Here is a 24,889-nt window from a genome sequence, read left to right on the forward strand (position 1 = left end):
AAGGAACTATATAAATATTATTGTAATTGAAACAGATAAAATAAAATATTGTGTAATAAAAGTATTTTGTCTCCGATATAATTCCTAAAACCAAACAGCTTAATACAAAGAACGGTCAACATTAATCGTTTGATATCGGAGTACATGTATATTTAACATAAGACTGCCTGTATTGCAGGAATTATTAAAGTAGAACGTAAACTATGTTTTAATATAATATAATGGATGTTTTCAGATATCACCCTGCAGTTAGAATTAACTAGAGCAAACATGAATTTCAGAAAAACGACATAGTAAACTTATTCACAAGTCTAGTAAAGATTTTCATTTACATGCGATGAATTACTGATTTGCAATTTTTATCACCATATTAAATTTTCTACTGCGTGACTTACGCAGTAAAGGCTGTATTTTGCATATTTTGACCTTTAATTGGTAATTTACTCGGATTGAACGTGCCGTTTACAATGAAAGAATAACTATTTTTGTCCACTTCATTCGACAACTTTTTAGTTTTATTTAATTACATTTTAAGAATTTTCATGAAAATTAGCATGAATACGGAAAAATTTTACTATTCTTGTCAAGTCATGGTTAATAATGTAGTAGTTAATGCTACACTACTAAATGGGCGGCGCTAATTTTATCTCCTATTGCAAAACGTGTAAAGCTGGATTATGCTGATCTGAATCATGATGGTTAGCTCTGTTTTGTCGGCGTATACACCAGTACACGAACAACGAGTATTCCGCATGTTATGAGGAACACTTGGTACTATCAGAAAAACAGTTAATGTTTTGTCGTTTAACAAAAATATTTTGTTGAAAAAACATGTTTACAATGTTAAATCGACAAACTCAATCCAAGAATGCAACATTGGAGTTTACATACAAAGAAAAACAATTGTATTTTGTCCGTAAACAAACTCTTCAACGCAGATCAACAAGGATAGATTTATGGCAACGAATAGCCTCCATAGTGTCTTAGCTATTGATCATATTGTTCCGCAAAAAGAATAAGTTTTGTGCTTATATAGAACATTTTTTAGCATGTGACCCAAGTCAGTTGCCGATCTTACACCAAGGGGCATAATTAATATAATTTGCACAGGACCAATACGACATGAATTATACCAAATATCTGAAGTCAAGTAAATTGTCGTGTGGAAACGAATAAATACGTACGTTACATTAAAGCTGCATCCCTGCAGATGAGCGAAAATATTTCAATAAAATCAAACTTGAGAAATATGTACTAAGATTTTAGGAAAAGTAAAAATATTCAAGATTCAAGTGATAATTTACATGTAAAGTTCGATAAATGATTGTTTTTTTTAGTATTAATATTTCTACCGCGTTACTAACGCAGTAAGGGCAATGTTTGCATATTTCGTCCTCTTTTTAGTAATTAACGTGGGTTGTAAGTGCCATTGATAATGTGTAAATTGCTTGCTTTTGGTTATTTCACTAAACAAATTTGCAAAATTTTCATGAAAATTAGCATGAATCTGGAGGAATAGAAATAAGCAAATCCTGGCAAGTCGATTGGCTTGTTAATTATTAAGTGATTTTTCTTCTGATTATATATCTTGTGGTCCTTTAAATATAGCTTTAAACAAATATTATCAAACATCAATATAGCAAAAGATCGCAGTTACAACTTACTAGTGGTGGAAGATTCCACTCACTCCTTATAGTTTTTACATAAACATGTCATCTTAAGGAGATAATAACTTAAAACAGTATAAAATTGAACACCATTTTATTCTTGTACTTTTCTTTATAAAAATTTACAAAATGTGTTATGAAATGAGAATAAAAGAAACAACATACTCAATGTTTTGATAAAACAAACAACAACTATAATATTCTTATTGAATATAAATGTATAATGATAAGGTGATGTTATCAGAATCTTGCACTGACTGTCTTTGTAGACTGGTGAATGGTAATGTTTACAGAGAGAACAAGGCCCTCGGCGGATTTCCCGCCAAAATTACATGACAGCCGTTATATTTCCGCGTGAAAGACAGTCAGTGTTTGATCCGTTTCTCATGTATAATACTAGAGACTTTCAGCTCTGCCATAATTTTTATAAATTATATTTTCAGAAAAAAATAACAAAAACTAACATTTTAACTAAGAATTTTTTCCTGATAGAAATTATTAATTTTAGAAAATCTTGTCCAATATGCAAGAAAATGTGAAAATTTACAAACATGATATCAAATTTAGGAAATGAAAATAAATGATGCAATAAAATCAAAACGATAGTGACAAAAATACAATGACATCCTAAAAAACAAGAGCCCCATGATGGCCCTATAACCGCTCACCTGTATATAGGCACCCGGGTCGGGGCCAATTCTAACCCAGGGGCTTTTATTTGAACAAACTTGGTTGACACCCATTTGAAAACGTTTCATGATAAATATCTAAGCTCTAGCTCTAAGAAGATTTTTTAAGTTTTTACTATACACATATAGGGAAACCCCCCCCCCCCCACTGAACGGGCCAATTTTAACCCCAGGGCCCTTATTTGAACAAAAATGGTAAACACCCATTAGAAGATGTTTCATGCTAAATATCTTAGCTCTAGCTCTAAAGGTTTTTTTTTAAAAGAAGATTTTTTAAGTTTTTACTATATACATAAAGGGACAAACAATGACCCCCAGGAGCGGGGCCAATTTTGACCCCAGGGCTTTTATTTGAACAAACTTGGTAGACACCCACTAGAAGATGTTTCATGCTTAATATTTAAGCTCTAGCTATTTGGGGTTTTTAAAAGAAATTATTTTAAGATTTTACTATATACAAATAAGGAAAATCAATGACCCCCCACGGGGCGGGGCCAATTTTGACGCCAGGGCATTTATTTGAACAAACTTGGTAGACACAGACTAGTTGATGTTTCATGCCAAATATTTAAGCTCTAGCTCTTGCGGTTTTCTAAAATAAGATATTTTAAGTTTTTATTATATACAAATAAGGAAAATCAATGACCCCCAGGGGCGGGGCAATTTTGACCCCAGGGTATTTATTTGAACAAACTTGGTAGACATCCACTAGAAGATGTTTCATGCTTAATATTTAAGCTCTAGCTATTTGGGGTTTATAAAAGAAAGATTTTTAAGATTTTACTATATACAAATAAGGAAAATCAATGACCCCCTGGGGCAGAGCCAATTTTGACCCCAGGGCATTAATTTGAACAAACTTGGTAGACAATGACAAGGTGATGTTTCATGCCAAAATTTTTTAGCTCTAGCTCTTTCTAAAAGAAGATATTTCAAGTTTTTTTTTTCGGTTGCCATGGCAACCAGAGTTCTGCTTGAAATTAAATTCTTTGAACAACTTTAAAAGTTGACTTCCAAAGGAACATTACTGTGAAGTTTGGATGCAATTGGCCTAGTGGTTTATGAGGAGATGTCGTTTAAAGTAAAAGTTTACGGACGGACGACAGACGGACGCCGGATGAAAAGCGATCACAAAAGCTCACCATGTCACTTTGTGACAGGTGAGCTAAAAACTAAAAGTGAAAAATAATAAAAACACATCATTTTGAAAAATAAAACCAACAAGACTACTGGTCTAGATATATACACTGTATATACAAAATAAAAACTGGCCCATTAGTTAGTTTTGACAACTGTTATTATCAAGGAATAACTAATGACCTTAAAGCACATAATATATCAAAGCACTAATTTACACTATATATAAGTACAAATATATTCCCTGGCAAAGAAAAACTGAATTATCTTAAAGTTTCATTTGACAGAACAAATGTAGGTAACTATGTAAAATGGGGAAAAATAGAGAATAATAGGTTGGTGCCGTGGATGGAGAAAGTTTATCTGGCGAGGCGGAGGAATTTATTGGGTGAGCCGAAAAGTTTATCTGGCAAGGCGGAGGAATTTATTGGGTGAGCCTTCGCCTTCGGCTCACCCAATAAATTCCTCCGCCTCGCCAGATAAACTTTCTCCATCCACGGCACCAATCTATTATTCTATTTATCCTGTCACCGTTTTTTTAAAGACTTTTATTAGGCAAACTACCTTTAATCACACTATCGGAAATGTTTCTATATAAACAAAGAAGGCCCGAAGCGTTCATTATTCTACAACAATGCACTCGCCGTTCTTATTATCTCCCTGTGTATTTTCACATTGAGGGCGCCATTTTGTTTGAAAAATGTGATAAATAAAAACTTTTTTTGTCGAATTTTGTTGTGAAAACTATCTAGAATGAAAGAAAATGGTCTATTTAAGAAAATGAATTCGAACACCAATATCTTTTATTTAGTCGTTAACGCTGTACAGACGTTTAAAGTATTGTTTACGTGACGTCACAATGTAGCGCCAAACAGCACGTGCAAAACAATCAAATCATGTACGCTATTTTAATGTCGCAAACGAGTTTAGTTTTACATTTATTTCACTTATAATATTTTTTATTTCGCTTAAAAAATTATAGAGTGAAATAAAATAAACAAACAAAGTTTTATCAACGTTTCCAAAAATTTGTTATTCTACACACAGAACATAAAGTCCAACATTGTAATAATAATTATATTTTTTCTTGAAAAGTAGTCCGGCAAAATGCATACCACGTGATCAAGTGCCGTAGATCAGTAAAAATATATGGCACCTTGTTATCGGGCCGAAATTGATACAAGTGACAGGATAAATTGATATAATTTGTGATGCATTCATGAAGGATATATGTATCATTTACAATATAAATATAGTAACAAAATATTATGTAAAAGAAAAACAAGAGGATTGAAATCATTGCCACCACATTTACATACCATCACCTTAGTGCAGTAACAGAATAAGTTCTACTAGGTTTAATAGGAGTTAATCAGTTATTGCACTAAGGTGATGATACATGTTGATTTATAGTTACACATGCTATATTAAGTTTTAAGGTTTCTAAAACTGACAGATGAAATAATACACACAACTTTGGGGAGAGTCTATCTACAATGACGTCAATTGCTTCTTTATCATACACAAAACTAAATATGAGCCACGTCATGACAAAACCAAGGTAATGCGTTTGCGACCAGCATGGATCCAGACCAGCCTGCGCATCCACGCAGTGTGATCAGGATCCATGCTGTTCGCTTACAAACCCTATAACAAGTAGAGAAACTGAAACATATACTCTTTTAGAGTAACAAAATGTTATAAATGCTATTTGTAAACAATCACATCACAAAGATATAATATGTCACCTTTCAAAACAAGTCTATATCTGATGTTTTATGACATATACAAAATGAGGTATGCTTTTTTCAGACGATATATATCATAAGTAAGATATATGCTCATATAAGGTACATACATCTATCATACAAATGTTATGTGGTCATAATAATAGTCTATTATGCACAGGATATTCCTATCACTCAGTTAACACAAAATAATTTACAGACTTTGGGAAAAAAAGAAAGGAAAGAAGATAATTTTACCTTCAGTACCTCACACCTGGGAAGACGTAAAAAAGGAACAGGAAAAGCACCCTATGATTATGTACAGCTTTCCGTTCATTTTGATTTTTCTTATCGTCCAAACCAATATGCATTAAAAAGATCGATTCACTATTTCAAACATACGAATGACCAATGAAACCAACCTTGCAATGACTTGAAAAGGTCTCAATTAAACTACATCATTCCTAGATCGTGACAAAATAATCTGAGAAAATTTAATTTTCTTCCAGAACATGGTCATGAAATTAATCATTATATAAAAATTTTATATGGCGAATAAGACTGTTCCCCCTGAGTGTGACAAATGTTTACTTGTTGCCACAAATATTGTCAAGGAAATGGCGTAGAGCAGTACGAAAATATTTACAAAATCCATATTTACCAAGACTTTTTTGTCCCAAATATTTCTTTTTAAAGCTTAAATTCTTCTCTTTGAAACTAGTTTAGTATAAAAAATGCCTTTTTACAGAAAGCATAAAAGCCAGTGTATTACTGTCGTCAGTCATTTTTCATGCTCAGTGCAATGTGGTACGACAATCTTTATCCTTTAGGCTTTTACATCTTCCCAGCTCACACAAACAATATAAAACTTTTAAAATGTCCATTAAAATAAATACACTCTTTCTTTTTACCAATCTATTACAGTTTTATTACAGAAATCGTTTACTCTCCTTTAGGAAATTTTTGTGATGCTCCGTAAAATTCAATAAACTTGTCCAAAAAGTTGAATGATGAGTCATATTTCCTAAGAGTCACATAAAAGATAAATGTTCCTCCAAGAATGTCTCCATACAGCTGTATTTTACAAGTGATCTCATATTATCATCTCCATAAGGCTCATCTAAAATTGTAACAAAATTTGTTTTAATTTTCTTCTTTTTTTTGGGGTGGTTTTACATTACACCAAAACAGTATAGGTTACATGGTGACTTTCCAGCTTTACTGTGGGAAGAAGACCCAGGGTGCCCTTCCGTGCATTATTTCAGGCATGAACAGAAGGGCACCCTGAGTAAAACTGCTGACGTTCCCTTAGCTAGCTGGATAGCTTGCTCACCTAAAAAGAATCCAAAGAAATCCACATGGGTAAGGAGGCAAGTGGTTTAAGTTCTAGACCCTAAAAACTCTGCCACGGACGCTCTTAATTTTTCTTTTATTACTTTTCATCCTTACCCTGCTGAATTTATATAATGGATTGTCTGGCTTTTCTTTGAACTTGGAACAGTATAGTTTTATATATACAGTAAACTCCATTTCCCACTGTAGATGACTTACTTACAGGAATGAGAAGGCACTTGGTAGAACCAATCACATCTTGTTCACTATGTAAACCTTTGTCTCACATGACTTCAGTTTAAAATTCACAGTGCTTATGGGCAAGTGGTTCAAATTATGTGACCATTCATGACACAAGCTATAGGCCATCAAACATATTGTGTAAAAAGTTTTCTATACATACCTGCAATAACAAATATTTCTAGAACATTTGCAGACTGCAGTTTTATTGTCAGATAGCTCTCTAAACTGTTCATCTCTGGTACAATTTTCAGATTATTGTAAAGTTTCTCCATTTGTCTAACATCTTCCCTAAAACAATCAATTATATATATTATCAATATGAGATATCAAATTCATTCATAAAAATCACTATTATTTCTACAAATACCTTATAATAATATCATATTGTTACCCCAGATAATTCCACTGTAATTAACATTCTGCATAAAATTATCTTAATTATTCGAGTCTTGAAATTGCGAAATTTAACATACAAGAAGACATTTTGTGAAGATAAACTTCTATTAACTAGTTAAATATTTTACTTATAAATTACATGTACTAATTATTCAAAACCATTATTTTAAACATACTGTTGACCGAGTTGAAGTTTCTGGATATCATCAGTGAAGATGTCAAGGCACCATTCATATCGTACTGTAGAATTCTCGTTCAGTATTTGTAGAAACATTTCCATTCCAACTATAAATACAAGCAAGCTAAAATTTGTTAATAAATGTACTAATTTCCCCTTTTTCAATCCTTTTGAAATTCAGTAAACTCATAATTATTATTATGATATCAGCAATGCGTGACAAAATTAGTAACAAGAAATTTACATAGAGTTTCAAGTTTGATGTATACATAGAGCTTAAATGAAGATGGCTTTGAAGACATGTTAGCCACAGGTATTAATTTATTACTAATTTATTTTATATACCACATACAATTCCTTCTTTGAAGTCATATTGGCATTGTTAGCCAGAACTTTCATTCTTTACTGAGGCAGTAAATAGTGAAGGCATCAATGTAAAACATCAGCATCTTTAAGTAAGGAAACTTGATAACATACTCATATGTAAAGAACAGAAATAAAGACTCTCAGAAATCAAATGTATTTCACAACACAATCGCTAATCATAATAAATTTGTACATAATGACTGTAAAACCTCACAAAACGATCACAAAAGCAATTTTAAAAGATATATACATGTACATGGCCTCAAAATTAATATTACTTTCATTAAGAAATTAAAAGAAGAGATTTTGATATTATATTAAAATGTTTACCTTTCAACAACATGTTCAAAACATTGGGTGTAAGACACACAATTTTCTGCAACTTTCTATCTTTGGCTTCATCACCTAGACTGTTCAATTTTCCACTTTTCAATTTACGACAGTTTCCTTCTTCAGCAGTATTTCTTATAGTCTCACTTGCTCTGAATTTGTTTAATGAAGAACCAGTTTCATTGATATTTCTAGAATGCATATCTAAAACAGATTTTGTGCTTTCGTTCTTTTCTAATGTTTGATCTTTATCCATTACATGCATTAATTTCCTCTTCAGATGTTCTTTGCTTAACAGATCATTTTCAAAGTCCTTTAAACGTAAACAGGCTTTTGTTCCTTTGAGTCCACATACATTGCTAATTCCATTGTGGCAACTCCTACTTTTGCTTCCATGTCTACTTATACTACTGCTCTCACTTCCATTTCTACTAATAATGCTGCTTTCACTTCCATCACTACTAATACTGCTGCTTTCACTTTCACTTCGATCTCTACTAATACTGCTGCTTTCACTTACATCACTACTAAAACTGCTGCTTTCACATGAGCTGCTACTGCTGCTGGACGATCCACGACCCCTTGTCCTTTCTCTTCTCAGACTTCCATCATGGGAGGAATAAGAATAACACTCTTTTCCTTCCGATCTTTTTATAGGGCATGGCCTATCTTTACAAGAGCTGTTCAATGTACATGATCTTTTTGACCAATTACATCTTGAGAAAGTAAAAAGTTGTTTTTTATTGGTTTTATCTCCAACTTCTGGTGAGCTGGAAGGTGACGGTTGTGATGAAGTAGACATCTTTTGACTTTTCCTTATTTTTCTTCTTCCTTGACTGCCACTCACTGAGCTTCTTATACTTGTACTTTCAAGTAGCTTACTGCTCAATGAACATAAGCCTGTATTTCTTCTTCTATCTTTCATCAATGTCAAGGAATCACTGCATGAACTATTGGTTTTAGTTGTGCTGTCAACTGATGATTCAGAGTGTACTGAATGCCTTGAAGATAATGATGAATCTTTCTTTGGTGTTTGATTCCCAGAAAACAAACCTAAATTTGAACCACTAATACTTTCATCAGTCATTTCAACAAAAGATACATTTCCACTTTGTTGGACAATTTGATTTACCCACAAACATGTATATCCAAGTTTATTTCTCCTATCTAAATCCTCTGTGACGCAATCAATCACATGTGATGGTTTGCATTCTTTCATGTTTGTCCCTTCATTATCTTCGATGTCCTCAAAATAATAAGAGGAAACAAAGTTGTCATTTTGACTTAAATTACTTTCTACTCTTGGGTATGTAATGTTTGTTTGACCATTCAATTCTGACTGTTCCAACCTTAAACTTACCTCTTTCTTTGATGATGACAGATTTTTATTGGGACTCAATACTTTATCACTTACATCATATGAATCAGGAACTATAGGCTGTATAACATCTGCATATACTTCAAGAGAAGACTCATTTATTTCACTATGAACGGCTGAAGCACTTCCTCCTTCTATATAAACATCCCTTGTGGTTGCTGTTTTTGGTATTTTGCTATAGTTTTTTTCTGTACCTTCCACAGCTTTCATTATAATGTTGACTGTATCTACTGCTTTAGAAGTTTTTATTACATAGGGTCTAGTATTAGTCAGATGAAACTTTCGTGCAGACTCTTGTGTCTTCAAGTCATTGCAGGTAACTGTATCGCTTTCGAAGTTGACAGAATCTTTTGTTTTACTGCAAGGCTCAACCAGTTTTGATATTGACTTTGAACATCCAACTTCTGAATTGCATGAAACTGATTCCAAACTTTCACCAATAACGGTGTAAACATTTTCAAGCTCAGACACAAAATTGTCCTTTTGTACTTCTTCTTGGCTGCATGATCTTTTTAATTCATTTACAGGTTGTTCATCTTTCCTTCCTTCAAGTTTACTTTGTTCAAGACAAAAAGAACTAGAAATATTATGTTGGACATTTTTTTCTGTACTATCTGAAACAATTTTCTTTTCTTCTGCAGACTTTAGCTTGGTAAGAAATTGACCAATACCACTCAATGAATTTCTATTTTTCCATTTGCAACTAGCTTTTGTCTCCCTTAAACCTTCATTTCTTTTTGATTTCATAGATGTTGTCTTTTCTTGCTCCAATGTAAAACTTAATTCTTCTTTTGAACTATGAGAAGAAATAGATTTGTTTGATTTTGAACATGCCTCACAAGTGTTTTTATGTTCAGATTTGTCTTGAATGAAGCCCACACTACACAACCTGTGAGAAAAAGAACCAGTTCCCACACAACTCTCACCAGTCTTCATTTGCTTTACACTAATATCATGTAATTCGTTCAATTCATTACCAGATATATTATCTTTTGCTGTAGCGTTCACACTTTCCACTGTTGTTTCCATGCATGTAGAAACATCTTTTACTTCCTTCAGGTCTTTCTCACAATGAATTGCTGATTCATCAACAAAAAGCTTCCTGGGGTCCAATGTTGTTTCTGGTACTTTGCAGCTGTTTACATCTTCAATATCTTTCATTGTACTGTTGTCTGTATTTATTGCAGTGGAAGATTTGCCAAAAACTGGTCCTGTTTCAGGCAGCTGAACCTCTTTTATAGACTCTTGTTTTGTTGCCTGACTGCAAATGTTTTTTCCTTTTCCACAAATGATACTTTTTCTTTCATTTTCTTCAATAGTTTTACTGTCAAACTCATTTGCATTTGATGACAAATTTGAGTTCCCTACTTTAGAATTCAATGTTACTGATTCCGTATCTTCACCAATAGACATGTAAAAGTTTGCAAGTTCAGAATTGAAACTGTCATTCCCTTTATCATTTTCCTCTGCCATGGAACATTTTTTGTCTTTAGTTTTACTGTCTGTCCTTACCTCTACAAGTTTACATTGTTCTACAAAACATCTGTTACCTCTTTGCTCCATCAAACTATAACTTGTTTGCTTCATTTCAGGTTTAACCAATTTCTCTTCTTTTGTGTCTGATTTCTTTAGCTTGTTCAGAAATTGACCAATACCAGTCATAGCATTCCTGTTTTTCCGATGGCCATGATGCCTCATCTCTTTTACTCCTTCCTTTCTGTCTGATTTCATTATTTCATTTTCCTTCAAAGTAACAGTTGACTGACTTGAAACAGTTGATTGACTTGAAACTATGTTTCTATCTTCAAGTTTTGTATTTATAGAAATAGCAGTATCATGAACTTTGTACTCATCAGGTTTCATGCCTATCACAACAATCGCTGTATTTTCTGTATAATTCAGATTTTTCTTATCACCATCAACTAATGCTCCACTTGTATTTTCTACAGGATTTTTCAAACCATCAAAGTTGTCCTCCGCCTCAACAATACAATTTCTCTTTACCTCTACTGTTGTTGCTTTGTCATTTTCATACTCCTTTAATTTCACACTGGTTTTTAAATCAGAATATTTGGTAATTTTGTTAGTTGATATTAAACATTCCTTTTCAGAATTTGAATCATATTTCTGTGCAGAATTTAGAAATCTCTTACTAGGGTTTCCATAAATGATGTCATCATGATATGTGACAGCTACATTTGTAGAAGACATGTTAATGTCTTCCATGTCTCTTTTACAGTTAACTGCTGACACTTCATCCATATATACTTTCTTTGATAAAGATTTAACTTCAGGCTCAGAAGACTTCACATTTCTTAAATAATTTAGAAAGTAGCCCACACTGTGCAATACCCGTGAATGAATCACAGGTTCAGAGTTAGTTCTGGGACAATTGGCTGGTTTTGGACCAGTGACATCTGTTGTTGTATTTATTGTATTTTTAAGTTGACCAACATTATGAAATTTAACAGATCTACCTACATTACTAGAACAAATCTCATCTGTTGTTTCTATTCTGTCTGAACAGTTTTCAATTTGTACCTTATTTTTACTCTTGACACATTTGCTTGCCTCTCCTATACAATTACTTTCTCCATGCCTTTTAGTTGAATTGCTCTCATTTTGTTTTCGACGTATGTCTTTTTTTATGACAAAATCTTTGACGTTAAATTCTTTTTGCTCCTCTGAAATACAGCATTCTTGAGATTTTGGAAAATTATCAAATGTCTCTCTTTTTTGCACATCATCTACTCTGAACAGATGGAAAATATCCTTGATTCTGTCTATGGAACTATTTGATGACTCATTTTCTTCAATTGTTTCCTTCATTTCCTTACTTTCATCTGGGATCAAAGCTTTTGAAGAACTGCATGTTTTGTAACTACTGTTAAAAGTAGCCTTTTCACCAGCATTATAGGACTTTTTATATTGGACATGTCTTGCAGCATTTTTGGGTCTGTTATTAATTTTAGTACAAGTACTTGAAATATCCCTACCTATTGTACCATTTCTGTGCAATTGTGAAAATTTGGAATCAGAATTTGATATTTGTGAGTCTTTTGAAATTTCATTCTCAGTATTGAAATCATATTTGGCAGTACAATTTATCTTTTCTTTACATAAGGTTTGCAATTTTCTTGGGTTCATCTCCCTTTTGGGAGGACTGTCTTTTGGCAAAGATATTTCAGAGTCAAGTTTTTTTAGCATTGGTGAAACTTCTGAGTATGTTGTTTTCTTACTAAATGAAGATTTTTGATCAAAAATTTTTGAAATGGTGTATTCTGTGAGATAGTATGTATCTGGGTTTTGATCTTGAATGTAAGGCGTAATATTGTCTGACGACATTATCCAGGGTGGTATACTTGCAGCACCACTTTGATTCCCTTGTTCTAAAACAGTCTGCCTGTTGCCATTTAACATGTAATTCATAAACGGAGGTGAATAACCAGGAGAGTTCACAAAACTTGGCCCTGATGTATACATTGGAATGGAATTCCAAATGAAAGGTGATAGAGGCGACTGCTGGCTTGGATGTACATATGGAAATAACGATGGCGCTCTGTAAGGTGATATTGCTGGTGAATGGGCTCCTTGAAAAGGTTGCCACATAGGGTATGGCAGCCACATGTCATATGGATGTCTATTTAAAGGGAGCCATGGTTGAGAATGAACAGGTGTTGGTCTTAATAAACTAGTATTGTATGCCTCCTGATAATAAGTTAAATCATCCTGATGATGAAGTGCTTGCCCTGCAGTTTCTGTCTCCGAGTTTTGGACAGTTTCAACCTCTGAGTTTTGGACAGTTTCTGTCTCTGAGCTTTGGACAGTTTCAACCTCTGAGTTTTGGACAGTTTCTGTCTCTGAGCTTTGGACAGTTTCAACCTCTGAGTTTTGGACAGTTTCTATCTGTAAGTTTTGTACAGTTCCCGCCTCTGAGTTATGTATAGTTTCTGTCTCCAAGTTTTGTTTCTTATCAATTTCTACATCATAATTCTGAAGTGTGTTTGAATTCCCCACACTTTCTTTCTCTTCAAGAATGTCATTATTCATTTTCGTATACTCACATATATCATCGGTATAATCATCCTTATCGATTTCTTCATCAAAAGTATCTTTGATATGAAACACTGCATTGTCATCAATCTGCGAGGGGTAAATACTTGAACTCTGAGAATAATCATTGTCTGGCTCTGATATGGGATATTCCCATGTGCTGGAAGTGCTTCCCATGTCATAATCAATACCTCTGAATAAACTTCCTTTCTGATAAATTTGAACACTTTGATGAGCTTCAATAACATCATTAATACCAGAAGACGAACTTGCAGATAAAAACTTGCCAAATGGACTTGGTTTATAACCAACATCTATTTCAGATTCATCAGTAGGGGAACAATGACTGCCGTCAACATTACTTTCCTCACTAATATTGACTTCAATATCAGTTTCTCTATGAACATCACTAATTGATGACTGGGTATTTTCAGTATCTGATTCAAAATAAGAATTTTTACAGGTAGATAGACTTAAGCTAACGAAATCATCTGTTTGCGGGTCATTTTTGTGATAAGATTTTATTTCTTCTTTATGTTCATCCATTTCATGCTTGACATTGCCATTTTCATAAATATTTTCACATTGGATATTTTCAGTAATTAAAATACCATCCTGATGTGTCTTAGATAAATCCTGCAGCCGTTTCTTAGATAAATCTATATTGCTGCTTTGATCATCAAACACTGATTCATCTTTTGGTGCAATATCACATTGGTCCTTGGCTTCAAATGTTTCAGTGAGTTCATTTTTTACCATCTTACAACCCTCAACATCAAATTCATTAAAAGCATGGTCATCTTTTTCATTGTCCCCTTCATCAAATATATCTTCAAGATCAGGTACATCGTCAGAATCACTACTGATTAAATCTGAACAGTTCATATTCATCTCAGTCAGTCTAACCAATTCATTCTTTTTCTGAAAGTAGTAGTAATCCATATCTTCCTGAGATTTTTCTAAATCACATTCTGCCTCATCTAACACGATTTTATCATCAACAAACATTTGACTATTTTTTCCAAGGAATGGTTGATCAGCTACCTTACTACCATCAATGGAACCTTTCTTTGGAAACTCATGTGAATGTTCAGGACTAGCAAACGATTCTACAAGAGACAGACATGGGGAATTTTGGATATCCTTACAAGGCTCTGTTACAGTATTTAACAGTCCACATTTGCCTTTACCTTCATCAAAATTCTGTGTCTGATCCTCAATTTCAAGATTATCATTCTTTTCCTTAAGAACCTCAATTTCTGCAGTATTTGATTCGATTTCTGCAATACAATCCTGTATAATCTGTGTAACAAGTTTATTTGTGTCATTTTGCTCAAGTTTTATTTCTTCATCTATGTTACATTGCTCTAGTTGTAAAGTACCACTTGAACACTCATCAACTGATGAGTCTTCCTTAAACATTTCAATTTTATTTTGATCAGAAAGCTCTCCCTTATTTTCCATGGTTTCATACATATATTCATTAATATGAAGAGGTGATAACACAACATTGCATTGTTTAATTGGACACTTTGAAATATTATGTGTTAGTGTTGTTTCATCATTATCAGTATTACTTGGAAATCTATGGAGATCACATAAGTTGTTTTCAAATTCACTAGTTTCAAATGAGTTTTCAACATCTGATTCATTAATATCTGTGCATACAGTATCAATCATACCATCCAGCAATTCCTTCACACACTTTCCTACTTCAGAATGGTCTTCTGTCAAGTTGTGTTTATTCATCTTATCCTCACATATTGTTTCAGATTTAGCACTATTTAATTTATCAATATCAATTTGTTCTGATGTCTCAGAATCACTCCCACCAACTGTATCTATCACAATGTAACACATGGAAGCTCCTGTTTCAGACACTACATCACTTGAATCATCAAACACGGCACCATCATCCTTATTGTCAAGAGCATTTTCCTCATCTGTCCAATCAAGACAAACATCAGAATCAGACGGAAGAATTCTTTTATGACCTGCATTGTTATCTTCTTCTGTATCTTCACTGCCTGATTTATTTCTTTGAGGAACAATGGAATCATTTTGCAACTCAAGTGATACGAATACTTTATCCTTCTCTTCCAAATGAAACACTTCTTTTGATTTAATACCTTTCTCCTTCTGAAAAGCTGTGTCTGTTACTTCACTTGATTTATTGCTATCAGAAGCTTTACTTTTATCTTGACCTGGGTTTATTTTATCAAGCTCACTCATACCTCCTTTTTCATTGCTCTCAATAGATTTTGTTGATTTCATTTCCAGCATTTTAGATTTGATAAGGTTGTTTGAGTATGTATTTTTCCTTTCTATTACTAATGAAGACCGACTGCTCTGTACATCTTGGTTCTCAACATGTCTTACACTTCCATCAAAGGCTAGTTCATCATTAGCATCTTTCAATTCCACACCTATTTCAATGGGTAAAAAAATCACTGTAAATGCTTGTAAAAAAAACAAGAGTGCTTGACTATTCTATGTGATAAATAGCATAACAAGAGCTTAAATAATTAATGTAGAATTTTCTATGTTCAAAAAGGACTATAATTCTGTCAAAATCAATGTTAAGAATTATAGGCCGTGAACACTGACCCTCCCCTTTTATGCTCTTAAATAAGTCAAAGGAGTTTAAAACCATCTACATCAGTTGTTTTGGAGATACCAATCTGCATGCAAAACTTAACAATAGTTTGACGCCGAGTCTATGTGGAGGCGTAGGAAAGTAGGGTTGCAATGATTCACGAAATGTTCAATTCTAAGCTAGATCTCATACAGATCTGACTTTTTTCCGGACTTAAACTTAAGCTTTTTATACACATCAACATCAGTGCTTTCTTTTCATGTGTTGCACGTTAGTTGCTCTTCATTACATGGGGCATAACACACCTATAAAACATGTATTTCAGATGTTGCTTTGCCTTATTCCTTATCATAGCCAAACCAGAAGTGTTCCTACACCTTTTATTTAAGCTTAGTTGAAGAATTTTTTATCTATTTTTTCTACATTTAGATTTGAAGCTATTTTGTAGCACTACGTTTAATCAAATGAGTGATGCAGACACCTGGGAAAGTAGGATAGCTTTCCTTTCACATTAATAAATTAGCTAAAAAATCACTAAGGTGTATTGCTTATGACCTTAAAGCTATATTACAGATAAGCAAAAAATTAAATAAGGAAATAAACACATTACTAACATCTACATATCATTATACTTAAATATAAGTCAAATACTGAATTAATGCACAATTTTATCATCAATATATAGTTAACAGGATAAGAATTATTATACCTGAGTAGGTTGCAGTTCTGGGACCACCTGGAATAACAAGGTCTGTACTTCTTCCAGTATTGCAAACAATCCTCCTGTCTTCTGTCTGTTAATATAACAATAATCATCAGTTATCATCTTGCTACATACAGTCATCTAATGTCTCTTTATCAATAAAATTCAGTGGTGTGATAATTTGTAAAGAATTTACAAATACAAATTATACAAGCAGACTGCTTAAAGATTTTAGTGCATTTCACATTAAGTATTGTTTGAAGCATATGATTGCTTTCCCTATATAACTTCTATTTTGTTCATGTGCATTATATGTAAGAAATAAAGAGCTTCTGTCTGACCTTATAGCAAGTAACCTCCAAGTCAGCCCAAAGGGTCAAAGCTGTATCAATGTTTTAGGACTAACTGGTCACTATAATGCTAAAAGGACCTTGATGCTTTCGTCAATTTCTTATTTGTAGTATCAAGGAAAATGTTAATTTTGAGGAAACTTTGATGTCACAATTAGGCTTGGATGAAACTGGATACTTCAATATGCCTTAAAAACTTGAAAATTATTTTTTCTTTTATTTTAGAATTTAACTTGTGACTAAGAACCCTATTTTTGTTAAAGAAAAAAAAGATGTTGATCATTTGGCAGAATATTCAAGGTATCTAACCATTTCTTTTTCATAGATAAGCATTTCTGTAGAGTATTCTTTTTCGTCTTCTCCTGTGCCCATGAAGTTTTCCAGTACATCAGCTTGTTTAGCTCTTTCTTTAAGATCCGGTATATCATCTGGACGAACCATATACTCTTCATCTTCAGAGCTGATATCAAAACAAAATATAACATTTACATCTATAGTCATGATCTATATAATGGAGTGGTCATTCAATTTTGAATCTATTCCTAGAGATTTTAATATATTTAATAAACACTAGCACTGCTGACTTAAACATAAAAGTTTGCTTGTCATTTAATTATAAGGAGGTTGTTAGTTGGTCTATTAATTATGCTGATTTTAAGATATATTTGGTTCTCAAATGTTGGTACTTTTTACCAGCTTTCCTGGATAACTAACCAGTAATTATAAATTTCTCCCCCAAATGTATTACTCCTAAACCAACAGGATTGCTAAATCAGTGGTGATAGACAAATGACCATTAGACTCTCTGTCAAGGATCAATTGCATGTGCAAGTTAAAAATATAAAAATTCCAACCTGAAAACTCTGAAATTATCTTTATTTGCATCACTTTTATACAGTAGAAGAAAGCTATTAAGGAGTATAAATAACTGGAAATTCAGAAATATATCTGAAAACTTTATCCCATGAATTTGTTAATGAGAAATTTTGTCTTGCCAAAGGATTAAACCAGTGACCCCGGGGTAACAAATCAGATGCTATACCTATTGAGCTAATTAAGTGGACATTCTCCCCATCTTTTTTGCTTAAAAATCCACATACTTTATATAATAATTTCCATTTCCCATAATAAGTATTGTAGAGTAAATAGTTCAACATTTATAATCTTAAAGTAGACTTACTAAGTTACCATAAAAAGAGAAAAGTGAACAAAAACAGATTTACCAGTGATAATATATTCAAAGATTATTTTCAAGTATATAACTAATAAAGAACCTGTAGCATATTTCCCTAGGTGGTGTTTTAAGAACTGCTGATCTTCTGAAGCGGAAACTTGAAAAACGTCCCCTGTTACCATAGCTACAATATAAAAATCTTTATTGATATTTTATCAAAATTACACAAGTAAAAATAGAATAGAAACAAATCCAAGTTTTATTACCCAACAAGCAGAGGTTGATTTACAAAATCCCTGGAAATAGAGAAATGGTCCAAAGTAGGGCCCAGTAAATGAAAATGGCATTTGACTTACAACATTTTAACACATGGTTATTATAAACAAGAGCGATCAGTGATCACATGTGTCGCCTCATGATGGCCAATTTCATGTTGGGACAAGTTTTGTGACAGACGGACAGACAGACAGACAGTGCACAACTAGACTTGGTACTGATCATTCCTGTAAAGTTTGGATAAAATTGCACCAGTTGTTTATGAGGAGTAGTCCCGACAAGCTTTTGTGTATCTGGCAACACACAGAAAAAAACACCTTTTTATCACAGGGCCATAACTTGGCCGGAAAACCCCTGCAATATGCGCAAGGCCTTGAGCTACAGATCAATCCTGTAAAGTTTCATTGAAATTGCATTAGTGGTATAAGAGAAGTAGTCCGGACAATCTTTAAAAATAAAAATTATAAAAGGGCCATAACTCTTACAAAAATCATTGAACCGGAAAATGCTGACAATATGCAAAACTAGACTTGGTACTGATCATTCCTGTAAAGTTTGGATGAAATTGCACCAGTATTTTATGAGGAGTAGTCCGGACAAGTTTTGTGACGGACGGACAGACGGACGGACAGACAGATGATGGAGAAGTGATCCCTATATGTCGCCACTACTCCGTAGAGGGGACACAAAAATAGAGCGTTACAAGAAATAAAAAATATTAACAAACACTTTTCTATATTTTCAGTGTGCACAAGAAAAAGCCCTGCAGTGTGCTACATATTTATTGGTTGTTTGGCTCCATATGGGTGGTGAGACTAAACAGTCATATTTCAATATATGCGTTCATAATTATATAGTGCAGCTTAAATTTTCTAATATGACGAGCAAATTTAATTATCAACATTGTTCACTGATTTTGGTATTAAATTTGATCTTTGTTTTTTTAAAGTTTTTTTTTTTTTTGGTAAACTGTCAATTTTTACCGACACTATGCATGTCATAAAATCATTTTCAAACATATTTGCAGCAAATTTAAGCACCTTTTAAGCACTTTTTAAGACTGTACAAACCCTGAATATCATATAATAATTATCTTTACCTTCTTCTTCCAACTTTATTACGGCTATCAACATTAGCAGGTTTACGGTTTATTTTCTTGAATGTGTTTTCTGTCAAGTTTTGTAGCAGTTCATTCATGTCACTGAAATAATCAAAAATATTTTATTATAAATCATTGTTTCATCTTGCTTTCTTTTGATGACATAAAACCTGTAATTTTGACAAGTTCACACATTGTCATCTTGTATTGAAAGATATGTCAACATTGTCAAGTCATAGTGTATGGCAACTTTCCAGCTTTTCTGGTGGAGAAAAACCTAAGGTATCCATCCCTTCATGAATTAATTCAGACATAAGCCAGCACCTGAGTAGAACCAACAACCTTCTGTAAATTAAATGGAGAGCTTTCTTTCATGATAAAATCTAAAGTTCCTGACAATATTCAAATACTCATAGTAGTGAAGCAAGGGTAAATGATTTTAAGACTTTTTTTTTTCATTTCTGTTAATACAGCAAATAAAATTTTAATCAGTGGAGATAAACAAATTGCATAATATCCAAATTGCAAACCAAGACACATAGATTTTTTTATCTACATACAATATGCTGTTTGTCTGGCTTTTATGTCAATTTCAGCACATTTTAAGTCATATCTCATCAGTGGGTAAAACCTTACTGGCTTTCCTGGATACATAACCAGTAATTACCATTTTTTACTAGTAAATGACCATTAAACATCATATCCGATATCAATTGTTACAGAGAAATTTTGCCTTGCATGATGATAAACCAGCAACTCCTGGATTTCAAATCTGATGCCCTCCCTATTAAGCTTAGTGGACTGAAAGATTGAGAGCGAACCTTTAGTTCAATCCAATATAAACACCTGTATCAAAATGATATCATGATATAAGTTCTACTGGTTACTTGGTTATTATCTCACAAACCTGTATGCCAGATCAAAAGACCAATGTGGTATATGCCGCTTGCTGGGTCTCGAGTCCTTTTTATATGGATGATACTGCCTCTCTCTTCGTTTATCACTTTTACTTGACACTTTGTCACTATCCTTGACCACCGATGATGCTATCTACAATGTAAATCAGATAATGATGTTACCTTAAAGCAGCTTGCTTACAGATGCGTGCTTATTTTCATGAAAATTTTGAAAATCTAAAAGTAGAATATTGGGAGGTGAACAAAGAAAGTAATTTACAAATTGCAAACCGCACTTAAAATCCATATAAATTTCCTAAAAAGAGGTAAAAAATATGCAGCAATAGCCCTTATTGTGTTAGTCATGCAGTATAAATATGGTGACAAATACTTCATTTATCACATATAACTATTACTTGAATCTTTTTACTTTTTTTAAAACCTTAGTATATTGTTCAGGAGTTTGACTTATTTGAAATATTTTGACCTATCAAGTATGAAACAAAAGCAATCCAGTGACTTGCTAAATATATCTGTATCAAATGTTTTCAATCTTGATATTTTAAAGAAACTAGCTCTTTGCCTGCCTCTCGAAATGTGCAAATGAAATTCATTGACAACAGTCCAGCTGTTTGTCATTTCTAGCTAGTCATTGACTTGAATAATACGACATCTAATTTTGGAAAAGAAGTCATCTATCTTTACATCTCATAATGATAAATCAAAATAAACTGATTTAGAAATAATTTTAACCAACACATTCTGGATGCTTGATGAATTTTCATAGCAACAATTTGTTTTTCTTCCTACCTTGGAAAGTCTTTTTCCAATATCACTTTCAGCAGGTGCATCAATTCTGTTATCAATTGATTGACTACGCCTTTCTCTTGATTGACTACGCCTAAGTCTATCCCTAGATGAGCTTGACTTTCTTCTTTCCCTTGATTTGCTCCGCCTACGTCTTTCTCTGGACCTACTTGGACTGCCTCTACTTTTTGATATGCTACGTCTCCTCTCCTTAGACTTGCTATCATGGCTTCTTTCTTTTGATCTGCTTCGCTTCCTATCCTGTGATTCTCTTTTATTGGAAACTATAGATCCTTCTTTTGAGCTGCGCAAAGAAAATATATATATATAAGTCAAACCTTCGTGAAACCTGCGTCAAACTTTATTGAATGAGAGAAAACTTGCAGAGTTTATATCTCTGGATAATTCAGTATTCATGTTTTCTTATAGGTTTTATTAAGAATTGCATAGCTTATATTTCAAATGGATCAAATTCAGAAAGTATCTATTTGCCAAATTATAAACAAAACTAACACTTACCTCTCATTCTCCATTCCAGATGGTCTTCTTGTCTTCACCTGGCTTATACATGATGTAGTGGATCTACTAGTAGGTGCTGCCATATTTGTTGTAACAATACCAAGATTGTTAATACTAGGATCTGTTGTATTATCTATTTTGACAGTTTCCTGCACAGCTTCACCTTTGTTACTTAAAGCATTGTCATCATCATTTAAATTTGCCATCTTGTCACTACCAGTCTCTTTACTAATACTTTGAACACTATCCTTGGCATTGTTAACCAGTTTGTATTCCTTTGAAGTATTATCTATTGCATTATCATTGTCGAGTACTATTTTCTTACCATTCACAATTTGTTTGTCTCTCTCAATGTAAGAACCTTTGTTTATATCTGAAAGTTTCTCAAAATTGGAATCTTTGTTAGAATTTGTGCCTTTCTCTATCTCTAAACTTCTGTTAAGTTCCTTGTCTTTTTCAATGTCTACACTTCTGTTACCCTCTATATATTTCTCAACATCACAACTTCTATGTACATCATCATCATCCTCTGAGAATGAGTCAACTGTAGTCAGCTTTGGTATCAACATCACATTTTCATTATCTCTTTTACACCAGCCTTGTTCATTGTTAGGAGCCCTATCCTTAGATTTCTCTTTCTGCACTTCAATCATCATCTTGTTTGTAAAGTCATTAAAACAACTTCTACCATCTGATTTGTTGTTACCACCACTGATCGTTACCTTTCTGTGAATTTTGCTGTCAGTCTTACTGTGTTCTGGATTAAATATTTCTACTGTATAGATTTGTTTCTTTCTGCCTTCAACACATTTCTTGGTAACATATTTGGTCCAGGATGAAGGAGTAGCATCATGGATAGATAGACAGCTTTCATACAGCTTCAAGCTGTCAGCTGACATTACACTCATTATCTCATCCCTGCAAAAAACACAAAGTTTTTGAACCTTGAACTTAACAATGATTATGTGAAGCATTTATACACTTGTTCTTTGATATAATTATACTTATAGATAGACCAAGAAATATCATCATGGGGCTTCTTATTTTATATATGAGCTTGTGATTATAACAAAATGGCAGAGAATGTGCCTTCATTTAGAAAACAGAAGAAAGTTTACTATAAATAACCTCATTTGTATGTAGATCCTTGAGTGATTTATTTTCAACTATGGCAAGAAAACTTCAGTGAAAATGTCTAAGTAATTGATGGAAGCATTTACAGAATACATATGTAGAACTACATACCTACTATAAACCATATCTTTGTGCATATAACAGTTCGCTCTAAATATGATACCGTCTTCAAACAATATTTGGAAAAGGAAAAAAATAGTTAAGAAAAAAATTATATCTGAAACTTTGCACAGTAAAACAACCTACCCATAGAAAGCAAATTTCACAAGTTTTGGTAAATCTAGTTGTGGTTCTATTTTGCCCTTCCCCTCCATTTCTACTGGTAGCGATATTTTCAGATTACTATCTGTCACCCGTACAGATCTTCTAAAAGATTTTACTTTCATTTTTTTCCTCTTTACATCTTGTTCAGCCTGATCACCTAAACCTTGGATGATATTTTCCTTTTCTTCTCCCATCTTGTTCTTTGAACTTTCAATTGACAAAGCATCTCTAACCATCTTTTGTCTGTCAAATCCACTTCCAACCATATCTAACATTTCCACATCATCATCTCTTTCATATGACATCTCTACGTCAAGATAATCATCACATCTTCTCTTAGAAATCTCCTTTACATTTGCTGGTTTCTTTTCGTTGTTCTTGATACAATCTTTGCCAGTCTTTTGTTTTAATTCTTTGAGCTGCAGATTTTCAAGTTTATTCCCAGACTTCACAGATTCCTTTCTCTCATCCTTTTCACTAACCTTATCTTTCTTGCCATCAGATTTCTTTCTTTTGTCTGATACACTTTCCTGTGGACTGACAGAATTTGGATTTCCTCTTTTAGCTTTGTTCTTTTTTGGAATACGTCCAAGATCTTTAGAAAGCCCAAAAAACATTGAGGAAAACACTGAAATTAATTGAATTGTATAATTATACCTTGTTGCATATTTGTTTGACTCCCTAGTATACACAAAACAACATCTATTTATATTGTTAGGAAGTATGACAGAAAATAACATGATAAATTGAGAATGTTAAAGGAACTCCACTGATGTCCAAAAGTCTAAATGAATTCTAAACATAGATATGGGTAACTTAACAGTGTTTGATCTGAAATTGTATACACAAGTTATCTTTATTGTTATAGTTATTGGACCTACATCAAATGGAACATTAATCTCAAAAAACAAAATTTCCAGTCCCAACATGTCAAATAAACCTTACTGGAGTACCTTTAACTGACAAATGAAATTAAAGTAATGAATGACTGGTTGCAGTATAAAATTTAGTTCAACAGCACAATTAAATCATGACAGGTGAAGTGAGAAACAATACAAAACTTGTGCTGAAACAAAAATAAAGATACTGGCTAATAAAGTATAAATCTTTTAATCTTTATAGCCTACTGGTGGCAACTAATTCTACCTATGTGACCAGTGCAGGCCAAGACAAGTCAGAACATCCCTGATACCTGATCATAATCATCACAGCTCACTATCTGATCAGTACTTATGCTCACTATCTAGTCAGTACTTATGCTCACTATCTGATCAGTACTTACGCTCACTATCTGATCAGTACTTACGCTCACTATCTAGTCAGTACTTATGCTCACTATCTAGTCAGTACTTATGCTCACTATCTGATCAGTACTTATGCTCACTATCTGATCAGTACTTACGCTCACTAACTTATCAGTACTTATGCTCACTATCTAGTCAGTACTTAATATTGCAAATTTCCCTAGCAATGATGATTTGTCTAGATTGAAAGACTGACCAGTCTATATAAAATATTTCGCTTGATAAGGGTTAATTTGGTATTAATTATGCTGAAATTTTGTTTCTTTTATCT

The 24,889-nt window shown here is 33.1% G+C and overlaps 1 protein-coding gene across 1 annotated transcript in view; it reads right to left on the reverse strand.

Annotated features, from left to right (window-relative positions):
* Positions 1–5,062: 5,062 nt before the first annotated feature.
* Positions 5,063–24,889, reverse strand: part of LOC132748340 (uncharacterized) — a 36,547-nt gene continuing 16,720 nt past the window's right edge. The window contains exons 7-18 of the mRNA XM_060737923.1: positions 23,297–23,942; positions 21,917–22,834; positions 21,401–21,701; positions 20,602–20,744; positions 19,695–19,796; positions 18,420–18,503; positions 17,455–17,605; positions 16,802–16,886; positions 8,066–15,922; positions 7,368–7,476; positions 6,956–7,083; positions 5,063–6,340 (exon numbers count right to left, since the gene is read on the reverse strand). Of these exons, the coding sequence (XP_060593906.1) occupies positions 6,252–6,340; positions 6,956–7,083; positions 7,368–7,476; positions 8,066–15,922; positions 16,802–16,886; positions 17,455–17,605; positions 18,420–18,503; positions 19,695–19,796; positions 20,602–20,744; positions 21,401–21,701; positions 21,917–22,834; positions 23,297–23,942 (10,613 nt within the window). The 3' untranslated portion in view covers positions 5,063–6,251. The remainder of the gene's footprint in view (positions 6,341–6,955; positions 7,084–7,367; positions 7,477–8,065; positions 15,923–16,801; positions 16,887–17,454; positions 17,606–18,419; positions 18,504–19,694; positions 19,797–20,601; positions 20,745–21,400; positions 21,702–21,916; positions 22,835–23,296; positions 23,943–24,889) is intronic.

This window comes from Ruditapes philippinarum, unplaced genomic scaffold, assembly GCF_026571515.1.
Source record: "Ruditapes philippinarum isolate M1 unplaced genomic scaffold, ASM2657151v2 ctg475_1_1_1_1, whole genome shotgun sequence".
Taxonomy (NCBI): Eukaryota; Metazoa; Mollusca; class Bivalvia; order Venerida; family Veneridae; genus Ruditapes; species Ruditapes philippinarum.